The 21,490-nt window shown below is 36.5% G+C and overlaps 3 protein-coding genes across 8 annotated transcripts; all 3 read left to right on the top strand.

Annotated features, from left to right (window-relative positions):
* Positions 1-134: 134 nt before the first annotated feature.
* On the top strand, positions 135-3,362 carry LOC140836423 (farnesylcysteine lyase-like). The gene is made up of 5 exons (XM_073201928.1): positions 135-742; positions 1,093-1,266; positions 1,668-2,027; positions 2,123-2,295; positions 2,926-3,362. Exons 1-5 carry the CDS (start codon positions 233-235, stop codon positions 3,191-3,193), a joined length of 1,485 nt encoding a protein of 494 aa, XP_073058029.1. The 5' UTR covers positions 135-232; the 3' UTR covers positions 3,194-3,362.
* Positions 3,363-6,222: 2,860 nt separating this feature from the next.
* Positions 6,223-12,614, top strand: LOC140836422 (uncharacterized). Of its 4 annotated transcripts, none has more exons than XM_073201926.1 (11): positions 6,223-6,346; positions 6,946-7,099; positions 7,196-7,368; positions 8,950-9,389; positions 9,468-9,561; positions 9,921-10,267; positions 10,410-10,825; positions 10,943-11,105; positions 11,316-11,477; positions 11,551-11,639; positions 12,244-12,614. In XM_073201926.1, exons 2-11 carry the CDS (start codon positions 6,987-6,989, stop codon positions 12,395-12,397), a joined length of 2,151 nt encoding a protein of 716 aa, XP_073058027.1. In that variant the 5' UTR covers positions 6,223-6,346; positions 6,946-6,986; the 3' UTR covers positions 12,398-12,614. The 4 variants fall into 4 exon arrangements, 3 of the variants coding, with proteins under 3 accessions (XP_073058027.1, XP_073058025.1, XP_073058026.1); XM_073201924.1 differs by having other exon boundaries at positions 9,915-10,267; XM_073201925.1 differs by having other exon boundaries at positions 6,252-6,465; positions 9,915-10,267.
* A 2,542-nt stretch (positions 12,615-15,156) lies between these two features.
* LOC140836420 (TOM1-like protein 5) lies at positions 15,157-21,145 on the top strand. 3 transcript variants are annotated; one of them, XM_073201921.1, is made up of 10 exons: positions 15,157-15,454; positions 16,458-16,576; positions 16,965-17,043; positions 17,173-17,271; positions 17,355-17,468; positions 18,014-18,216; positions 18,357-18,432; positions 18,614-18,699; positions 19,991-20,158; positions 20,549-21,145. In XM_073201921.1, the coding sequence occupies exons 2-10, from the start codon at positions 16,476-16,478 to the stop codon at positions 20,919-20,921; spliced, it is 1,299 nt and encodes a 432-aa protein (XP_073058022.1). In that variant the 5' UTR covers positions 15,157-15,454; positions 16,458-16,475; the 3' UTR covers positions 20,922-21,145. The 3 variants fall into 3 exon arrangements, with proteins under 3 accessions (XP_073058022.1, XP_073058024.1, XP_073058023.1); XM_073201923.1 differs by lacking the exon at positions 15,157-15,454 and adding an exon at positions 15,480-15,630; XM_073201922.1 differs by lacking the exon at positions 15,157-15,454 and adding an exon at positions 15,684-16,278.
* Positions 21,146-21,490: the final 345 nt, after the last annotated feature.

The raw sequence follows: 21,490 nt of genomic DNA, 5'->3' as shown, positions 1-21,490 counted from the left end.
CTTTGAAATCAGTTCGGTTCGGTGGATAATATTATTGTTAATTTTTTTTTTTTATAATACAGTATCTAATTTTTTAAAATCAATTTAGATCATATTTAAGAAAGCATACGTGAAAATAAATATCACAGCGGTAAGCTAAGGCAATACAAAAGTCAACCCCGCATTTTCGATCACTCCGTCCTGAACGACAGAGAACGGAATCATTTTCGAAGCTTCAAGGTGTGGTGACAAAATGAAGAGGCAATGTCATCAAGTTACAGCAATAATCCTCTGTGTCCTTCTTTTATCCCATTCCTCAGCCACAGAATCTCACACGGTGTGCATTATAGGAAGCGGCATCGGCGGCGCCTCAGTCGCCCACTTCCTCCGCCTTTACTCCTCCTCCGTCCGACCCCAAGTGATCGATCGAGTCAAAATCTTTGAGCGAAACGGCGTCGTAGGTGGCCGTATGGCCACAGTCACTATATCCGGGGAGACCTTTGAGGCTGGCGCCTCCATTCTTCACCCCAAGAATTACCACGCCTTGAATTTCACGAAAAGTCTTAATCTTTCGGTAAATGACCCGAAAAACACCGAGGATACTCTCTCCCTGGGCATTTGGGACGGGCATAAATTTCTTTACAAGACGATGAACGCGAACTCCAAGTTGCCTATAGTTCAACGATTTGTGTCGTTTGCGAATTCGGTCATACTATGTTTGAGATATGGGTTCTCTCTCTTTCGGATGAGTAATTTTGTGGAGGTATAGAATCTATTTGCAGGGTTAAAAGGATTTTTGTTTTGTAAGGTAGTGTGATTTTTACTGCTTAAAGCACTGGATTTGGTGCAATAATCATATCTCGGGGTACTATACTTTGATGTAGTGCTTGCTGCAGATGAAGTTATCTATCTCTTTGGCTTTATATCTTATCGCTTGTTCTTGAATGTATTCCTGTATTTGTTGAACTAATATGCGCTATAATGTGCAGGAACGTCGCAGGATTTGGTTCGTGAAACTTTTATATTTTTTCAAAAATTCAGATAATAACTGTTACCATAAGTTCCTATATATGTTATGCGGTTTTGGTGACTTAGAAATGTAAACAATTGTAGGCGATTATCAATAAATTTTTGAGGTATTATGAAGATTTTGAATCACGGCCAATATTTGAAAGTGTTGAGACGATGCTTAAATGGGCGGGACTATACGATCTCACTACGCGAACATTGGGAAAGGAACTGGTGGAAGTTGGATTGTCTCCTTCACTCGTGCAAGAGCTAGTCACTGTGAGTTACATGTCTCCCTTATCTGATAGTCTCTTAAGTGTCATCTTGAATATTTAGCTTTTGGCTTGTGCTTGTCATGTTAATGGACCTCTACTAGTGAAGTCAGAGCCAGAAGTTTTGCAATCATGGGGCCAAAGAAAAATTTGAAGGGTACAAAACCATATTGTTAAGTGTAAGATAAATTTATCCTGTGCGCATCGAATGGTAGTGGCCGCCGATTCCCTCGTCATAAAAAGAAGAAGAGAAATTTAAGAGGAAGAGGAGGAAATTGCTCTCACCTGCCTCTAGCTCCGCCGCTTATGAGTTAGCCATCCGTAGAATATAGATGCATTTTGCTTGAGATGTTCTGAGGTTTTTTTGTATCTTTTGCAGCTAAATATGAGATTTTCTCACTTTTGTAGGTTATAACGAGGATAAACTACGGGCAAAGTGCGAACATCAGTGGACTCGCTGGTGCAGTTTCCTTGGCCGGATCAGGAGGTGGTTTATGGTCTGTCAAAGGAGGAAATTGGCAGATGGCTGCTGGATTAATTGACCGTTCAGATGTTCAGTTGCTCCTTAACGAAGAAATTGAGTCCATTTCTCACCTCGGAGATTTTTATGAGCTTAACTCAACAGTGGGAAACAGTTACAGCTGCCAAGTTACGGTTGTGGCAACACCCTTAGATGAGCTAAATATACGTTTCAGTCCTGGAATATCAATACCTCCTAGGAAATTGCAGCACACTTATGCAACTTTTGTTAGGGGTGTTTTAAATCCTGTGAGTAATGTATATACCACATCATTGGTATCTTTTGTGTTCTATCATGTTCCCATTCATTTTTCCCTTATAATTTAAGCATTTGTTTTAATTAGGCGTATTTTGGTCTGAAAGAGGTTAAGGACATCCCAGAATTAGTTGGCACAATAGAGTCCGCTGATATACCTTTCTCGTGCATCAGTATTCTCAAGCAGCATGAGAAGGATATGACTTACAAAGTATTCTCCCGCCAAGAATTGGCGGATGACTTGCTTGACAAAATTTTCAGGTATAGTTCGAATTTCTTGTGCAGCATCCTGATTATATAATTACGTGTCTTTCAATACTGGAATAACTGGTCAGCCAAATGCTACATTTTGTTTGTGTTCTGAAAATTTGCCAACTGGGAATGCATTGAGTTTGAATTTGTGGTCACTTTTTTTCCTTTTAATGCTTGGCACCATGGTTCATTTGATGAGGGGATTTCATGTATTTTTGGGGCAAAACTTGCAATTTTAGAAAAATCATGCTTAAAATTTCGATTTTTTTATCATAAGAAAATCTGCCCTTGCCATTGATGCTAAATAGTTTGGGATGGGAAGAAAAACACGTGGCATTTAATATGGACACGACCTGTGGTAACATATGAGGAAATGAGTGTAGCCAAATATGAGATGATTTGGTTAAGAAAATAGTGTGGTGGAGGTTCATTATCTGTTTACTCAATCCTGGTTTATAAAGTGTATCCTGGATTCACGTCCCAGTGGCGGAAGGAGCTGTAAATTTCGCCAATACTACGAGGGAGGAAAATACCCTCCCTTTGTTTTAGAAAATCTTTTGGCTCCGCTACAAATTTTTTTTCAAACTCATCTCTACTTTTCTTATCGTCTCACTATCCTTCTCGCACCATGGATTTCAGTGTGAGAGAGGAGACGCTAAAAGTCAACTGGGGTGCATATCCGCATTACCACGCTCCTGAGAAGTATGCTCCCTTCATTTTAGACGATACTCATCTATACTATGTCAATGCATTCGAAAATGCAGCTAGCACCATAGAAACGAGCGCTGTTGCAGCTGAAAATGTAGCACGCTTGATCCTCTCGAGATTATATGTGCAAGCTGCTTTAAGTTCACCCAACTTGAAGAGCTCTAGCATTGATTTATCTGAAAAGAATGTGGACTTGTAAGTTGAAGTATCAGTTTTTACGAGCTGATAATGTCTGCAGGCGACTGAAGTGTTATGTTCAAATGCACGTGTGTAGATGTATAAATAGAAACACCATGCTAGAAAATTTGTGACAGAAACATAGCTGGAGTTTTTCTCCTATTAGTTTGAATGTCATGTATACTTTTTCACGCCTTACTTTCCCATAGAGAAGATAATACATACAAGGATTTGCACATGATTATCCGTCTGCATATTTGGCGTTGCACTTGCTCTATTGTTGACGTTTTGTGTAATGACCCGATTTAATTATATGTTATTTGACGATAATTAAGATTAATTATTTTAAATTGAGGAATTTAAAAGAATTAAGCCAAATAATTAAATTGTGTGTTTATGCATATTTAAATTTTATAGCACACAAGAGTTAGAAATAAAATAGACCGGGTCTAATTTCGAACCCCGAAAAGATAAACATACACTTATATATATATATATATATATATATATATATATATATATATATATTATATATATATAGAATAATGATAATCATCATCATCCAAACGTTTCTCTCTCCCCGTAAACTCCATTTTCAAAATCTCCAACCCACCGCCGTAGCTTTGACCGTCGATTGTGGCCGCACCGGTCATCGAAAAATTAAGCTTTGACCGTCGATTGTGGCCGCACCGGTCATCGAAAAATTAAACTAAATATACGGTTGGAAAGCTCTCGACGTAAGCTTTCCATTGATACCATCCTTGTTAGGTAAAATCGCGATTCCTGAAAACCCGTCTAACAACACCGCCGGTTTCGCCGTTGAAATCGATGTCTTCCGTCGCTCAAAACTAAAAATTGATTGAGGGGTTTTGTTCCTTGTGGTGTAAGCTTTCTTTTGATACCACTTTTGTAAATTTTCGAGAACGACCCATCGGTTTCGTTTTTCTGTGTGATTCCGGTCATCTTCTCCGGCGAGTTGCCGCCTGTTGCCGGTGAGCTTCGGTTTAGGCTCGATTTTAGCCACTGTTATTGGAGGTACAAGTTGTGTCTGTGCGAATCGTTGCCCATGTGAATTTAATTCAATTTAGACTCCAATATTGTATCATTATTAATTAATTATTGGGTTCTTGTTGTAGGTTCCGGAATTGTGCGAGTTGGAGGTATAATCTGGTGAACCTAGAATTTATCGCAGTCGCTTGAATATTAGTTTAGCGTCATTCAAAGCTAAAAAAAATATTTGCGACGATAAAATAGAAATGATTGATTTTAGGCATTTTAGTCGAATATTGGAATTTTAGGAATTTAAAATGCCTAAATGGTTGAAATTGGATTTTTAGTGAATTTAAATGGTTTTGGAATTTTTATATGATAATAAGACCATTTAAATTAATATTCAGGTGATTTGTCTGAGTTGGCAATTCCAGGACTTTCTTGAGGATTTAAGTTACTGGTAAATTAGTTGAGGTAAGTAGAGATCAGTTATTTTCACGATGTCTGACAGATGCATCTGATGATCCTATGTATGATTTATTTGTTATTGGTTGATTTATGTGATATTATATGCTGACTCGCATATTATCAGTTGGTAATTGATGTGCAAAATAAAATAAAATATTTCTTTTGTTTACACACATTTTATTTTAGTTAGACACATCAATACCACTGAACATATCATATTGAGCATATCTGTTATTGTGATCCAGTTATATTTCGGTTGAGATCCGTTACATATATGATATGATATGGTGTCCTGGAGATGTTTGGCTACCTTGAATCGGTCCGGCTTAGGTAGTTGCTGGCTTCGAGGCTGGGCCATATCTCAGGCACGGTCCGCTGAGTCGTGGACCAGCTCGAGCATATATGTATGATTGTTGATATCGATCATTTGACTCCTGATATCCTGATATCTTGCACCTATTCATGCATGGCATCATTGCATTTCTATGTCATATATCGTGGTTTCTTGATGTCTCGTATTGGGGTTACTGACCCACTGAGAGGGGGCTGTCTTGTCTTTTGTGTGTGGACATGACAGGTGGTACAAGTGGTTCGACCTCAGGTGCTCGAGAGGAAGCTCGGGAAGTACCAGAGCTCCTTGAGAGTAGGCTCAGCTGTATTTAGGTACTGCGTGGTATTGCTGTCTCCCAGATACTATATGTGTATATTTGGAGGATTGTATTATGGTATTATCGAGCCTTGTCGGCTCTATGATATTTTGGTTTGTATATGTCATGATCGTGTCTGGCTGGCACGTGTGTATGCTGTTGTGTATATTGAGGGCACATGTTGTTTATTTTGAGTATTTGATTTTCTGGTATGTCCTATTTACAGGAAGGTCATGCCGAAATTTTTATAGGCCCAACCGCAAATTTTTAACTCACTTTTCCGCTGTTAACTGATTAATCATGATTGCATGTTAATAAATCGTTATTAGGATAACGGGCCCTCACATTTTGAAATTTCCTTGGATATTGTAAATAAATTAGTACATAGTATACTTTAGTAGTGTTTGGAAATGGGTGTTTGGTGCAGCGTTTTCCTTCGAGTATAGTGCAAAATGACCCTTGTGTTTGTTCCAAGTTTCACTAAAAAACCCTATGAAATTTTGTAATGAGAAAAAAAAACCCTTATGGTTGAAATTCTATGATTGAAAAATCAACTATCTAAAACACTTATGTATATTCGTGGCTAAAATAGGTACCATCAAATTTATTTCATTATAGAATTTAAGTCGAAGCGATGTATTGAATAAAATAATTTATTATAATAATGAAATATAAGTACATAAACCATTTCCAAATTCACAAAAATCGATATGCAAATAAACAATACTTGCGAATAGCATTGTTTTAAATAAATTTCATAAATCGACATAATCAGTTTTTGATGAAATAGAAACTCAAGAATTATAGCACATATTTAAGAGGAGAACAATTTCACTGAACAAAGCCCTGGTCGAGGGTATTATCGTGATTTCGCATGGAATATTAATGTCTAAACCAAAAGTGGGGAAATAAATTCAATTCAATATTATTTATTTATGTATATAAAGGGGGCAGAGTTAGACGAGGGAATGAAGAGAGAGAGAGAGGGAAGGCGAGAGGGAAAGAAAACACGTCAGGCGAATATACGTACCGACGCCGCCTCCTTGATTTCCCCTCCGCTCCTCTTTCAGGTACGCATTCTACGCCGTCGGAAACCCTCAAATCGATTCTTCTACACTATACCCGCTATAACTCTGTGCTCTCGCTTCTGTATTTAATCTATTTCTGGCGGGAAACGAATGAATTGGATGTATGGTTTTTCTTGTTTTTAGTTTAAATCTCATGTTTTGCGGATTGGATCATAATTCTGGGGTTTTACTGAACTTTTTCGGTGTGTTGCATTGTGTGTAGAGAATTGGGACTCGTTGCAGTTTCTGTGCATGCAGGATTGTTGTTTCTTGATTTAGGTGCTTATCTTGAGAAAGCGAAAATTGAATTCTCGTGTGACTTTTTTCTTCAGTTTTGTTTCTTAATTATCTTTTTCTCTGGATTTATGAAATGGTCATTTTGATTTTTTTGATAACTTGGGTTTGTCTACCCTCGGTCTAGTCGGTTCTTGTCGATAACATTATGTTGGTGATTTTTTTTTCTGGGCTCTTTCTTTCATTAGTTTTTTGTTTTCTTTTTTCGCATTTTCTTTACTTTCTGCACGTGGGTTTTTAATTCAAAGCAATTCTTTTACTTCAGCATTGCGGATCCATATTTGCAGTGATTTTTACTAATTTTACAGGATATGAACTTGAAACTAGAAGGTGCTTAAATATACGAGTTATGCCGCTCTACAAAAGAAAGCCACTTGCCTTGGTGGAAAAGCCCAGTGATCTGAAGAATCAGGAGCTAGTTTTTCAAATCCGCTTCACAAAAGAAATCTTCAGAAATTATAGGTAAATTTTCTTCCCATTGAAGTGTAAATGCTGGTAAAACTTAAGACTCGTTTACCTTTTTTGTGTTTACATGTTTTCACCATTTAATTTGCACAGTGAATATTTGAAGAGGATCAACTTATATCGCCAGAGGGTTTGGAATTGCAAAGCTACAGGGAAGGGTAACCTAACCTACGAAGAGGCTTTGATTTCCGAGAAAAAAGCTTCTGAAAGAATCCGAAATATTCCTACTGAATATGTAACTCGTGTACTTCATGATGTGCAATATAGTATGTCCGCTCCTTTCTGTTTATGGATCTAATAAACATAAGGAAACATTTTTTTCATGCTATTAATGAGCCTAGATCTTGCTTTTTTCTCTTTGTTGGTTTCCGCTCGTCAATTAATTGCTAACTAATCTAACAAGTGGAAAGTATTAATTCGGTGTTGGATTTTTCCGTCACGATGAGCTATTGTACTTCTCGATAAGTAGAATGATTATCAAATTTTTTTATGTACTTGTTTCCTTTTTGTTAGTTCGTTAAATGAATTCCCGACACGTGTCAGCATATAAAAAACTTTTTCCTGAGAACACGTTTCTTTCCTTTAAGCCGGTTCTTTTCTGTTTGCGTTCTGCATATTTGTGGCCTGATAAAGACACTGACAGCTCGTTGCTTCCTCTGACTCGGACATCACCACAGTTTTCCTGCTGATAGTCTTAAGCACAGTTTCTTCCTCATGATATATAGTATTCAGATATGGTTAACGTAGCCCATGAACATATATCCTTGATAACATTCATTGTACCTGACTTCAGTTTCTGCTGTCGCTTTTATGATCTTGGTAGTAGTATTTTGAGGGATTCTTTATGGAATATATTGGGAATTTACTATACATGCTGAGGGGGCGATTATTTCCAACTTCGGAGAGAATGGAAATATTTTATGGTGGTTGGTATGAAGACTAGCAATAGTAGGTCGTTAAAGTCGATGACATCTATTTGTGCTATAATAATATTATTTCTTCTACATTTTTCTTGGAATTCATAAGTTGCTTGATGTTCACCCATGTTACATTTTGTGTATCTCATGTAGGCCATTCTGTTGCAGGCGCTTAGGCCCGTAAAGCTCATTGTCATAGTACTCTTTTAATTTTTTATTTTCATAGTGTTCTTAAGCGATTTGGAGTTCTATCCTTATAGAACTGGTTTTTACCTCAATCATGAGTTCGTGCCATTTAGTTGATATGAGGAGGCCTCGTTCTAGTTCTCCTCTTGTTTATTTTTATATATATACAGGTGGGGGCATGCTAAAAAAACCCTCTCCCCACTCCCCACCATGAACATAGTGTCGTAGTTTTGTTCTTATTTTAAAAAAAGGAGAAAAAAAAACTGATGTAGCTGAAACCAAACATAAATGCTATTATCACTATAAGCCATCAGAGAAATTACTACCATCCTGTCAATATTTGACGGGGGCATACTGGAGCTAAAATCATACTTGTAGCTAAGTGTGCCCTGCTAACGCAGCTGATTCCCATCTACTCCACCTCTTTACCCCATCAAAATTAGAGCCAAACTTACATTAGGAGCAATGATTACCACCATCCTCTTGGATTTCAGAGAATCATATATTCCCCTTTTTTAAGCCCATCCCTCGGGCCTTGGATATAGGGAAATCTTATTTTTGGTATTTCTGCTGTTGATAATTGGTCGGGAAGTGACGTTTATGCTTTTCAAGAACTGCATTGATTTCTTGAATTGACAGTTTACTCTAATTGGATTGAGGTGCTCTTTCTTCTAGACTATTGTTCTTGTGGGTATTGTTTACTGCATTGCACAAGATACTTCTAAAATTTATTCTCTGTTGCAGGCATGCTAAATTTAAAAGATCTGGTCAACTCAATTGCTGCAAAGTTACAAGGTCCATTTACAGTGGGTGCTGAATTATATGGAATGAAGGATGGTCGTTTATATCCATGCAAAATTGTGAAAGTTCTTCATGAGGATGCTAACAGAACACAGTATGAGATTGCATGGCTTAGCAGTGACCATGAAATGAAGGGAAAAATCATAGTAAATGCTGATGAATTTTTGGGGAAAAATCCACCTCTTAGTAAACGTTTTCTGAAGTCTTTCATCAAAGACTCTACTTATCGAAGTCTACCCTGGGTCATACATGATAATTTGGCAAGGAAGCATGGAATCTCAACCGCTCCTCCTTTTGAACTAAAGAGTAAAATTTCCATCCAGGATGGACTTGTAGTTTGTAATAGAAAGCGAAAGAAAAATGAAGACAAACAAAAGACTGTGGTGAAGTTTGAATTTTTTCTTCTTTTAGTACCTTTATATTTTTTTTTGGAATTGTTTCATGAATTTTATTGATTACAGGAGCAAAACGAAAATGGGCTCAAGGTATATAAACGGAGAAAATTGGGTGAGGAAATTTCTATGCCTTCAACATCCACAAGGACTGCTCATGGAGGTACGCCGTAGGCTTCAGTTGTCGTGCTTTTCAGGTCCAGCATGGTTATTTCAGTTGCTCGCATTTTAGTGTTTCCTTGCTATCTAACAAGTCACACGTGCAATTCATTTATTCATTTTTGGATCCAGTGTAAAAACAAGAAATGGAACGTTGGGTTGGGGTTAAGTTAGTTCTCTGTTCTTCTTTTGTCTTCTACTCTCCTTTGTGTTTTATTGTGGACTCATAACTAATCATTAGTGCCTGTCTGGATTTTTTTTTTTTTTTTGTATTTTTTCCGTATGATTTTAAATGTGAAAGAAGTTTGTTTTTTCTATCCCTTGTTTTATCTATGTTTATTCGTCTCATTTTATTAGCTGCAGCTACTGAGAATCCAGAAGCTAAAAGCATAAAATATCCAATTGACGATCTCCTTGTGGAACCTGCTGAGGAAGATCGGCTTTTGACAGAAAGGCCTTTCCTATGCCGAGATTTCGATTTACCTATGGATTGTGTGGGGAATCTTTTGATGATTTGGGATTTTTGTAGTTCTTATGGCAGGCTTTTCAATCTGTCACCCTTTTCCCTCGAAGACTTTGAGAATTCTGTATGTTATAAGGACAGCACTCCATTACTCATCGTCGAATCTTATTCAGCGCTGCTTCGCTTGCTTTTGAATGACACCGGGAAGTTTTCCATGGCAGTAGAAAATAAAAAAAGAAAATCGAAGGTTATACATATGAGAAATTATATTTCTCTGACAGTTATTTTTCATCTTAGAAAAAGTTGTGGATGGATGACTCATCATTATCTTCTTGTTTTAGTTGTTTCTTTCTTAAGCAGCCTGACCTCTCAAATTCTTTGTATTTCAGATTACACAAATTAATTGGACTGAATATCTGTGTGATTTCCTGGAAACAAGTTGTACTGTGGATTTTTCTATGCACATCAGTACAATTAAGCGAGGTCATTTTGGCCTATTAGATATTCATGTGAAACTGGCATTCTTTCAAGAACTGGTTGCTCAAGCTTTAGAGACTGATACTATTCGGGACAAGTTGGATGAGTATGTTGAAGAACGACAGGCTCTTTCTGCAACAAGGAGGGATGAAGCATTGGACGAAGGTAGAAAGAAGAGAGAAGAAAAGGAGCGTAAGAAGTTAGAAGCTACTCCAAAAAACGGTATGCCCAATGGTGTTATTTCAGAGAATAGAAATGACATAGTTTACACCCGGAAAAAGAAGCATTCGTCAGTTCACTCTCAGCAGAATCATTCTTCTACAAACAGGTTGGAGTGTATTGTTTTTTTTATTTCTAAAATAAATAGATTTGGTAGATGAGTTGAATGATATGGTAACAATCTCTTGATTTTCTTCCCTTGCTCCCGGAAAATATTGGCCTACAGTGAGATTGAACATGGAGACAGCATATCTGAGAAGAATTCTAAGAAACTGAAGGTTGAACCCAACTCTTCTGAAAATGGTAATCATCTATCTAAGAGAGAGATTCACAAGTTGAAGAAATATGAAATCAAGGAATCAATCGAGATGAAAAGCACTGAGCAGAGGGTAATCTCACTCTCCATATCCGTGTATGTGGTGCTTGGTGGTGTTATGACTTACGAGGGGTTTGTGTTTGTTTGCTTTTTTTTTTTTTGCATCTGTTTATGTTTGTGCTTGTTTAATCCCGTAAAAATGGAGAAAAGGTTGATGGAGATGAGTAGGTTTGCTTGTTGGGAACGTTGACACTGATAGATCCACTATTTACTCTTGATGCAGAAAGAATTTCTTGAACGTGAAATTGAGAAGAGATTCATCCGCACTATACCATTAGGGAAAGACAGAAATTATTGCAGGTATTGGTTTTTTCGACGTGATGGAAGAATATTTGTTGAGAGTTCTGACTCTAAACAATGGGGCTACTATAAAACCAAGGAAGAGGTATGGATCTACGGCTCTGTTATCTTGTCATTTTTTGTTATATTTCTATTTACTAACCGAAGTTTTCGTGCAGTTTGATGCTTTGATTTGCTCGTTGAATCCGAAAGGTGAGAGGGAGAGGGCGCTTAAAAAGCAGCTGCAGAAATTCTACAACAAAATATGGTTTGTGAATTTGTGCCAAAGCATTTCTTTCTCATTATTGTATGCTAAGCTGATTTCTGAAGTTAGTTTTTATGTGCTGAATGAAGATTGATTTTTGCATTTGATATTAGTTGAAATGTTGAATATAGAACTGTGCTTGTATAGCTAGTTTATAACGTAACAAAAGGTTGCGAAACATCATTGAGTTTTTTTCCACAAGAGCATTAGGAAAATATCACAGGGACTAGGCCGAGTATTTTTCGAATTCAAAGTTTATTGTACTCCTGATACAAACCATCTTTATAATTAATGTTGATAGGGTTGTTTATCTTCAATAACAGTTAACACCGTGATTGATGAGGCTTGTCAAAATATATGGACGGTGTCAAGTTTTACCCAAATTCAATGACATTGAGTCGACATGGCCATACCATCACTTTAATGATTATGCTTCATATGTCATGTTTTTTTTTCTTTTTTTAAGGTTCTCAGACGGGAACGTCAATCTTTAAGATTTTAGCCCTGGACTTTCATATGCCAAAGTTCGCTTAAAGAAGAGTATCCTGGATCTATCATATCCTATGCCGTTTTTATGACATTTTCCAATTTCATTTCACTTTTACAGCGCCCAACTTCAAAAAAGTTCGAAGGAGGCCACACAAAGAGATGTACTGGAAGAGGATGCTCTGGTTCGCAGGTCAACTCGTGTCCGTGCCCCGCCAAGGGAAAATCCTGCCCTTGCCTTCCTAAAGTATGAGAACAAGTGGAAAGAAATTTAATCTTCGTGTTAAAGGTAACGATGCTACTAACATGTGTTGACAAGATTAGAGTAAGCGGGATTTAAGTGGCTATGCGCTTGGTATATACATCCCATTTAAAATCTTATTCATTCTTTTGTTGGGACGATGTCTTGGGCTAGATTTGCTGGGGGATTTCGGTAATAATCCCATCTACTGGTCTAGCTAGTATTATGTTGTTACTCTTGATATTTGTAAATGACATTCTTGTTTTTATTAAACAAAAAATTAGATTGTTTTTTTTTTTTAATGTTCAGTTTATTTTCAAATTTTTCTAAAAACATATGATGTTGCTCACCCTAGTAGAGGGATGCCTTGTAAGTCCAACCTGAAAATGGATGAAACGTGATTATCATAAACTATCCCTTCGAATCCCTTGCACAGTTGCACCAAACTGGCTCTACAGGCTGTAACTCTATAATATATCCAAGGCAAGCGGTAGGAATTTTGGCTTTGTATGGGCTATACCGTGAGTAACATTTTCAGTATAGTTTACACAATGTTATATAAACATCTGATGCTGCCAAAACCAAAACACGTAAAAAATTGGACCTTTTCCAGTTGCCAATGAAGGCAGACACGCATTCATTTTCTTTTTCAACCCCACCATTTCCGAAGCAAGTTCAAGACGTTTCCCTTAAAAAGATCGTTGATTACGAACACACATCAAATCAGAGTTAAATTTACTCAATCGTCTCGTTTGATTATGCTCGAGACTTTAACCAGCAAAAAAAACACTAGCTTTACATCATATCGCAACGCCATACTACAGATCAAATTCAAATCTAAACAATACACATATTAGGATAATAATAATAATAAAAAGCCTATATAGAAAGCGTGAGGTGACAATCTTGCAAGAATAATCCAGTCCCGCAACGCAAACAATGAACCTTCGTTCGGCTGTCGGGCTCTCTCTTTTTACACGCGCCTCTGGTTTAATTGCGGCCACGCTCGTCTCTTGCTGGTCTCATTTGGACACGTGGAAATCAATTATTTTACCAACTGCCTTTTTTTTTAATCTGCGCCGCTTGTAATCTTTTGCGTGACTTTTTCAACATCCACTCATTTTCCGCCACGTACCCCACACGTATCGAAGTAAGTTTTAGCGGCGCCACTCCCGAATTGATGTTGCCACTCTCTTTTTGTTTCTCTATACAAATCTCATTGAAGCACAGACGCTTCCATATTCATGTTGCATATCAGGGGCGGATCTAGGATTTCGATAGTGGGAGGGCCACTTAGTTTATTTTGCGACGGTTTTTAAAACAACCGTCGCTATATGGCGACGGTTATAATAAACCGTCGCTAAACTTGGAGCCACCAGGTTTCGAAATCGGGCGGAGCAAACGTGGTAAGTGGCTTTAGCCACTGAGATACATGGACGTATCCTTCAATTTGGGGGGGCCATATATATATATATCTATTTATATATTTAGTTTAAAAAAAATTAATATATACTAAAAATTTTTTTTAAATTTTTTGGGAGGGCCGTGGCCCCCGTTCGCCCTACACTAAATCCGCCCCTGTTGCATATAGTTGGAAAATTTAGAGATATATATATATATATATATATATATATATATATATAATTTTTTTAAAAGGATATAATGTTTTAATATTGTACAAATTGGGAAAATTTCTTATGAAAAAATACGCATATATTAGAAAGCTTAAATAATTTTAAAAATTATAGATTCATTTAAATAATTACTAATCAATTATCTTTTAAAAGAGCATTACTATCAATGAGGTTTTATACTCTTTATATTGAATTCGACAGCTAAATGTATCTATTATAATTTATTTCCATTTTAGATATTAATTTTCAATTGAAGGCAAAAATTTGTGTGAGACGGTCTCACAGGTCGTATTTGTGAGACGGATCTTTTATTTGGGTCATCCATGAAAAAGTATTACTTTTTATGCTAAAAGTATTACTTTTTATTGTGAATATGGGTAGGGTTGACCCGTCTCACAGATTATGATCCGTGAGACGGTCTCACATGAGACCTGCTCTCAACTGAATTATGCATCAACTTACTGAAGCATTGCAATTTGCTTGGATTAAAAAATTATATTTTAGTAGGTATCTTGTGAGACGATATCACAGATCTTTATCCGTGAGACGAGTCAATTCTGCTCATATTTATAATAATAATTAATATATTTGACATAAAATAATATTTTTTTGGATTCCGTGATATGGGTCAACTCTGACCATATTCATAATAATAAGTAACACATTTGGAATAAAAAGTAAAAAAAAAATTATGATTTACCCAAATAAGATATTTGTCCCACAAAATTGACTCATAAGACTATGTCACAAAAGAATTTTTATGATTATATATTTATCATGACGTATCAAGAATTAACATTTATGATAAATTTATATCATTGTAAAAATAATTCTTTCACTTTAAGTTTAATGATATGTTGAAAGAAGAAATTATATATTTTTATCATTTAGTCATACATATTTCAATTTTACAATTTTATCCGAGTACTAATAAGACGCTACAGACATCAATGTCACATATAAAATAAGACTAAAATTGAGATACACATAATATATTTGGGGAGAGTTTTTTAAGTGTGATTATTTATAGCAAATGGAGTGTTACAAGCAATTATTGGACAACCAAAAGCATAAAACAGCAGCGTCGCTTTCACAATCTCTGCTATTAGGAAAGAAACCCCGCACACACACACTAATTGGATTGAGAAAAAACATAGATTCTCTCCAACTGCACTTTTTAATATTTTATGATTATTAGAGAGAGCTTTAAAAATTATTTCAATTATAAGTTTTCAGGGAAAGAAGTTAAATCAAGGAGGAAAAAAGTTAAATCAACCCATTGAAATAAAAAAAAAAAATTACAGAGGAATCTCAAATTTATTACATGATTAGCTTTACATATGTATACAGTTGTATATACGTGTCACCACTTGTAAGAATTATACATACACACACGCATACATACAAACGGATTGGAGTGTTGCAGCTTCTGGTTTTACTTTTTGCTTGTTTCCCAGGTTCGTATTTCCAAATCTTGGTGTTTTTTGCTTTTAGTTTTGATTTTTCATCCTGATTGAAGGGTGGGTTTGCCTGAAAATTTTGGGAACTACATTTTGTTTTTTGTTGATGAAGAACGAAAATGTTTACACTTTTGATGGGATTGTGAGTTGGGATTTTTATACGAGATCTGAATGTAAATATGGTATTTTTTTATTTAATGTATATATTTTTAGTTTTCTGTGATCAGTGTCAAGAAACTAAAGGATAAAGTAAGGAGTTCGTTAAGACCCATCTTGGTTTATTATTTGAATTTGGGGATTATCAGCAGAAAAATGATTTTTTAGTTCATCTAGTTTGTCATCCCTTAAGAAAGGGATTGAACTGCGGCGATCAGGAGCTGTTATGACTGTCAACTGAAAAAATGTTAAGAAATGTGTTAGATATGTCAATTTCAATCTCTTGTTTTTTTTAATCTCGAATTAGTTATTGTTCATAGAAACGTTAACCACATCAGTTGACCTTGATTACATTATCGGATAGCCACCATAACGATACATTTTAGGAGGCAGAAGAAGACTCAAATCCAGTCTATGAACCTCATTTTCTTTCATTGCAAGATCTGGTTAAATTCTTGGATAAGTAATTACTGATGGCATAATAGTTAATGACAGCGGATTTGTGTGCATAAGGAGATTTCTAAAAGCTAATGAATATATTGATTAAAAGTGGTGACTTAATAAACAGTGGACTCTTATCTTCCGTGTTACCTTTGGGTTGGTAAGGGTGGATCCAAGCATTTTGGAGAGGAGTGATGAGGTGTGCGATTGACTGGATTGCAGGAGTAAGGCTCACAGTTTACAAACATCACAAAAAGTAACTTAAAAGTTTTCATATTTGGGGATCGCACTCCTCCCTCGCCACTTGCTGAACCTGTCCAAGTGGACAGATCTTGTACTTTCAGTTAAATAGAGGCGAATAATCCATTTGATGATGATTTTAACTTCATGTTTTTACTTGCAGAAAGGATAAGAAACAGATATGGCCGCCGAACTTGTTAGTTCTGCAACAAGCGACAAACTTACTGATACCGATTGGACAAAAAATATCGAAATCTGCGAACTAGCCGCCCATGATGACAAGTAAGGTTTAGTGCTAAAGTGTAGCTATTGTTGACGTGGAGGTGTTGTTTGTGTGCTGTTGTGCTATTCTTTCTGATGCTGATTGGGATTTCGCCATGCTCATTTGTAGTAATTCTTTTCACAGAGAATTTTCTATTATCTTTTTTTATTCCTTGTTTTGGTCACACATAGATATTCTTGCTAATTATTCATGATGCTTGATATGTTCCTAGTTGTCGTGTAATTTGTTTTTGCGCTTGGATAATTTCTATGGTTAGATAATGTCCTTGAAGGTATCATGATATTTTAATGTTTCTTAAAATACAGAAGAATCTTGTGTTAGGCAGATGATATGCCTCGAAGACTTCAAGCTATATGTTCACCGCTATTTGTCCATTTTTTCATGCAGACAAGCTAAAGTTGTCATAAAAGCTATTAAAAAACGTCTTGGAAGCAAAAACTCAAACACTCAACTCTTTTCTGTGATGGTGAGTGCTTATGTACTTTGAAAATAACTGCCTAATTTTTTTATAAGAACTTTATTGTCCTTCAACAATTTATCTTATGACCATGCTAGCTTATTTACATTTTTGTTCTTTTAAACCGTTTTTTGTCAGTTGCTGGAAATGTTAATGAATAATGTTGGAGAATCTGTCCACAAGCTGGTTATAGAGATAGGAATTCTTCCTATACTTGTTAAAATAGTTAAGAAAAAGGTGGGCTTTTAAGCAATTTCTGTATCTCAATAGCTGGCTGACTAAATTGGATCATTAACTATTTCTTCTGTCTCTTTTCACAGTCGGAACTTCCCGTACGGGAAAAGATTTTTCTTCTGCTAGATGCAGCTCAGACATCTCTTGGTGGAGCTTCTGGAAGGTTTCCTCAGTATTATAGTGCTTACTTTGAATTAGTGGTATGCCATCGCTGACTTATGTTGAATTTTTTAATGTTTACATCTTGGTTTACTTTTCAGTCCTTGGGTGAACCTGTACTCAATCAGCTTGTTTGATTGATTCAAAATCCATTATGCAGTCGTGAATTTTAACATGGCCAGAGAACAATATTACTGTTCTTTAGTGCTTGAAAACTTTTGAGATTAAATTGAAATTGTACATCAATTGTATTCTGATAACGAACGATATTACTGTTATTTAGTGCTTGAAAACTTTTGATAAGAATTTGAAATTGTACATCCATTGTATTCTGATACCTGACTGAACTCGTTCCACTTTTATATAAATGTCCCACTATAGGAAAATTGTAGAAGTAGAAGCATGTAAATCGGTGTAATTATAACAGTATTTGGAATATCTGTAAATAAAATCAGTTAAATTGAGGGAAATTCTGGTCGATTGGTAGTGTTAATACCCCTTAAAAAGGCGAGAAACAATATACTAAAAAATTTATTTCTGGTTTTTTTGGATATGTGACCTAAGGAGGATTGTCTCTCTTCTTCAGAATTCAGGTGTGCAATTTCCTCAGAGGACTCAAGACGCTCAGAGGCCTCAAGACGTTCGGAAACCTCATTCAGCGAATGTGAATAAAAATAATCCACCAGATAAGGAATCTGCTGCTCCTGCAAGTGAAAGAAACACGGCACAAGCACAAGCACAAGCACAAGCACAAGCACAAGCACAGGATGAGAATGTTTCTGGATTACGGTATTTTTGTCACAAATGAATGAGTTTTTAGTGTTTACTTGTTCTGCTAGGAAGCTGAAACGTGACTTTTTTCCAAGCATCTCTGTTCTGGCTTGTCTTTCTTTCTTGTCTTGAACAATTTAATTTATTACCTGTCACAGTATTCTTGAAAAGGCTGGTACGGCATTAGAGGTTTTGAGGGACGTACTCAATGCTGTTGATACTCAACATCCTGAGGTATTTAATATTTATAGAAATTTGTATTTCCTATCAACAATGACGAGACTTCTATGCTCAGTCTTTGTATTGATAAGTTTACTGTTCTTAGTCTTTGTACCATTTAGCTGCTGCAAAATGTTTTGTAATTTTTTGTCTTGTTGCTCGCTGGCCAATTGTTCTGACTTTATTTTCCTTTCAGGGAGCTAAGGACGAGTTTACACTTGATCTCGTGGAACAGTGTTCATTTCAAAAGCAACGAGTAATGCATCTTGCTATGACTTCTAGGTAAGAACACCTTCATGTAAAGTATTATACTCTCAGTCGATCAAAGCTGATGACAATTTATGATGCATATTGGGCAAGTGTGCTGGAAGTTTGGTATCCACCTGCTTTATTGTAAAACGTGTTGAAATTCTTTAACTACTACCCTGAGAAAAGGTCTGCAGAGGAATATGACCTCCATCACCATTATAATGGTCTAGCGATATATTAATTATCGTTCACTCCTTCAAAGGTTCACCACACACACACATATATATATAGAGAGAGAGACGCACACAAAAATAATTGATTGGAATAGTGGTATAGCAATGAAGATTGATGTTTGGTTCTTTTATAGTTCAAATTTTGTATCAAAGATCATCCTCGGCTGCTCTCGCTTTGGTGATCTTTTGGCTTTTCTTTCTGGTATGACATAAACTCTATGTAGCACAGATAGTCCACAAAAAAACATCTCAAGTATCGGACACGAATACGGATAAGACATAATAATACGCGTGTCGGATACGGCAAAATCTGTGTCTTTAACTTTTTGTAGGTTTGACCTGTCGTATACGTCTTGGACACAGGCTAGGATACGCCATGGACACGACTGAGATACGTTTTGATGAAATTGCAAATAGTTAAAAGTTTGAGGAGTTAAATTGCAAAAATGGAATTGCGCTTGCCTGCTCTGACCTAGCCAGCCGCGCGACACTAGCCAGCCACGAATCCTAGCCGCGAGCGACACCATCCAACGAACCCTAGCCGCGAGCGACTCCAACCAGCGAACCCTAGCAGCACGTGCGACTCCAACGGCGAACCCTAGCCAGCACGCACTACCCTAAACAGTCACGAACCCTGACCAGCGAACCTAGACTTAGCCTCGTGACCCTAGCCAGTCACGAACCATAGCCATGTTCCCTAGATGTGCTGAACCCTAGACCTGTCTCTCAACCTCATAGCTCCTTAACATCTTCTATAATTTTTAATACTAAATTTATATGAATATATAATATTTATACATATTTTAATAATCGTCGTATCTCAGCCGTATCGTCTCGGATATTTTCAAAATTTGTTGTATTCCTGCATCGAATATTCGATACAATACATGCCCGTATCCATGCAACATAACATAAACTCCATCCAGGAATAAACTTGTGGTGGTGTACGTTGTGCTGGTTGACAGCCGAATTAACAAAAAATTGATGACGTTGATTTGGGTAGACCAGGAGTAACCACGGTATATTTAATATAAAAAATATATTCCTAGTTTTTGAGTTGCTGTCTTATATCTTTCTTATGTATCTTTTAGGGATGAAAAGGTGGTTTCACAAGCAATCGAGCTTAATGAGCAGCTAGAAAGAGTGTTACAAAGGCACGATGCTCTTTTAGCTTGCAGGACAACGTCGACTCCAAATCATATGGATCATCAAGAAACAGAGGTAGAAGAAGAGGAGGAGGCAGAACAACTTTATCGAAGGTATGCTACTCCAGTATATATAGATTATCTATTGTGTCTGTATGATCAACAATTGCTCTTGCTATTCTGCAAGGCATATCAATTAAAATGTAATAATTGAGCTGATTTTGTTTAGGCCGTTATGTTAGTATTTCGTATGGCACCACAACTAATACTAGAGTGGCAACTAAACTTGAGTGGCTCTCTCAATAGATAGTCTATTATATTTGGATTATCTTCTCAAGCTTCTAGCTTGACATCATGTCTTGATCATATTATGATACAAACACCAATTTATTTCCATGGTCACTCTTTCTTTTTCAATTATGTTATAAAAAGATTGTGTCGGCTACTGCCACCTCTGGCTTATCTTATCAGAGTCCATCCTAAAAAGACCCCATTCTTGAACAGGATAAGGAAAGGAAAAGCCTGTATACGGCCAGAAGATGACGGAGACCAACCCATAGATAGACCATTGGGGTTGATTGGGCGTTCTGTGCCATCTGAAATGCTCCATCGTCCCCTCATACGACCTCTAACTCTTGAGCCACAGCAAGAAATGGTTAACCGGTCATCACCCATGGAGTCAAAACAAGAAGCCATTACAGGTAAACCCACAGTTGCAATCCCACCGCCACCAGCTAAACATGTGGAGCGCGAGAAGTTCTTCCAGGAGCATAAACCAGACGGCTCTACCACGGTTAACGGCCATATGAGAAACCTCTCATTACACAGTCGAAATGCTAGTAGCTCTCGCAGTGGAAGTATGGATTTCAGTGATTAAAACTGTGTTTCTTTTGTTGGAAATCATATTGTTAGTTATTTTATCTATGAAGTGGGTGGATGTTTTGGTGTTCATGTGAGATTTGCTTGGTTTTGGAAGAAGTATTTCGTAGCTGAATTTCTTTGGATGATGTATAATTTGACCATAAGAACTCATACCTCTGGACTAAAATATATAAATGATATATTGTCTGATTAAAATTTAAAAAGTAATTTGTATTTGCATCTGTGTTTTATTATCGTATTTCGTCGAAATGGCAGAAATTGAGTTCCTGTTACAGTAATTCTTTTGAGAAAAAATATATTACAGAGCGGTTTTTTGTCAGTAAACTTTTTCTTGAATAATTAAATATAGAAAGTCACTTGTAAGCAACATTTGATTGCATGTGACAAAACAACGTTCGATTGGTGCAATTTTTGTGATTTCAGATTATTTTAATTTAATCATGTGTTTTTATAGTCATTTTTAGATTGTTAGATTATAAAAATGAAAGTAAAATGAGTAATAATAGGACTCATGAATGTGGAAGAACTACTACCTTTACTCCAACTACATTTTTTTGCATTCAA

This window comes from Primulina eburnea, chromosome 7 (assembly GCF_022965805.1).
Source record: "Primulina eburnea isolate SZY01 chromosome 7, ASM2296580v1, whole genome shotgun sequence".
Lineage (NCBI taxonomy): Eukaryota > Viridiplantae > Streptophyta > Magnoliopsida > Lamiales > Gesneriaceae > Primulina > Primulina eburnea.
Note: the sequence above shows the minus strand (reverse complement) of the source record. Positions and strands in the feature narration are given on the sequence as shown.

Bases quoted from the DNA above. Each gene is read 5' to 3' on its own strand.
- LOC140836420 (XM_073201921.1), top strand. From the start codon at position 16,476: ATGGCCGCCGAACTTGTTAGTTCTGCAACAAGCGACAAACTTACTGAT. The intron at 16,577-16,964 runs GTAAGGTTTAGT...TTTTTCATGCAG, and splicing joins CTAGCCGCCCATGATGACAA to ACAAGCTAAAGTTGTCATAA. The intron at 17,469-18,013 runs GTATGCCATCGC...TCTCTTCTTCAG, and splicing joins GTGCTTACTTTGAATTAGTG to AATTCAGGTGTGCAATTTCC.
- LOC140836423 (XM_073201928.1), top strand. From the start codon at position 233: ATGAAGAGGCAATGTCATCAAGTTACAGCAATAATCCTCTGTGTCCTT. The intron at 743-1,092 runs GTATAGAATCTA...AAACAATTGTAG, and splicing joins GGATGAGTAATTTTGTGGAG to GCGATTATCAATAAATTTTT. The intron at 1,267-1,667 runs GTGAGTTACATG...TCACTTTTGTAG, and splicing joins TCGTGCAAGAGCTAGTCACT to GTTATAACGAGGATAAACTA.
- LOC140836422 (XM_073201924.1), top strand. From the start codon at position 6,987: ATGCCGCTCTACAAAAGAAAGCCACTTGCCTTGGTGGAAAAGCCCAGT. The intron at 9,390-9,467 runs GTGAAGTTTGAA...TATTGATTACAG, and splicing joins AAGACAAACAAAAGACTGTG to GAGCAAAACGAAAATGGGCT. The intron at 10,826-10,942 runs GTTGGAGTGTAT...ATTGGCCTACAG, and splicing joins AATCATTCTTCTACAAACAG to TGAGATTGAACATGGAGACA.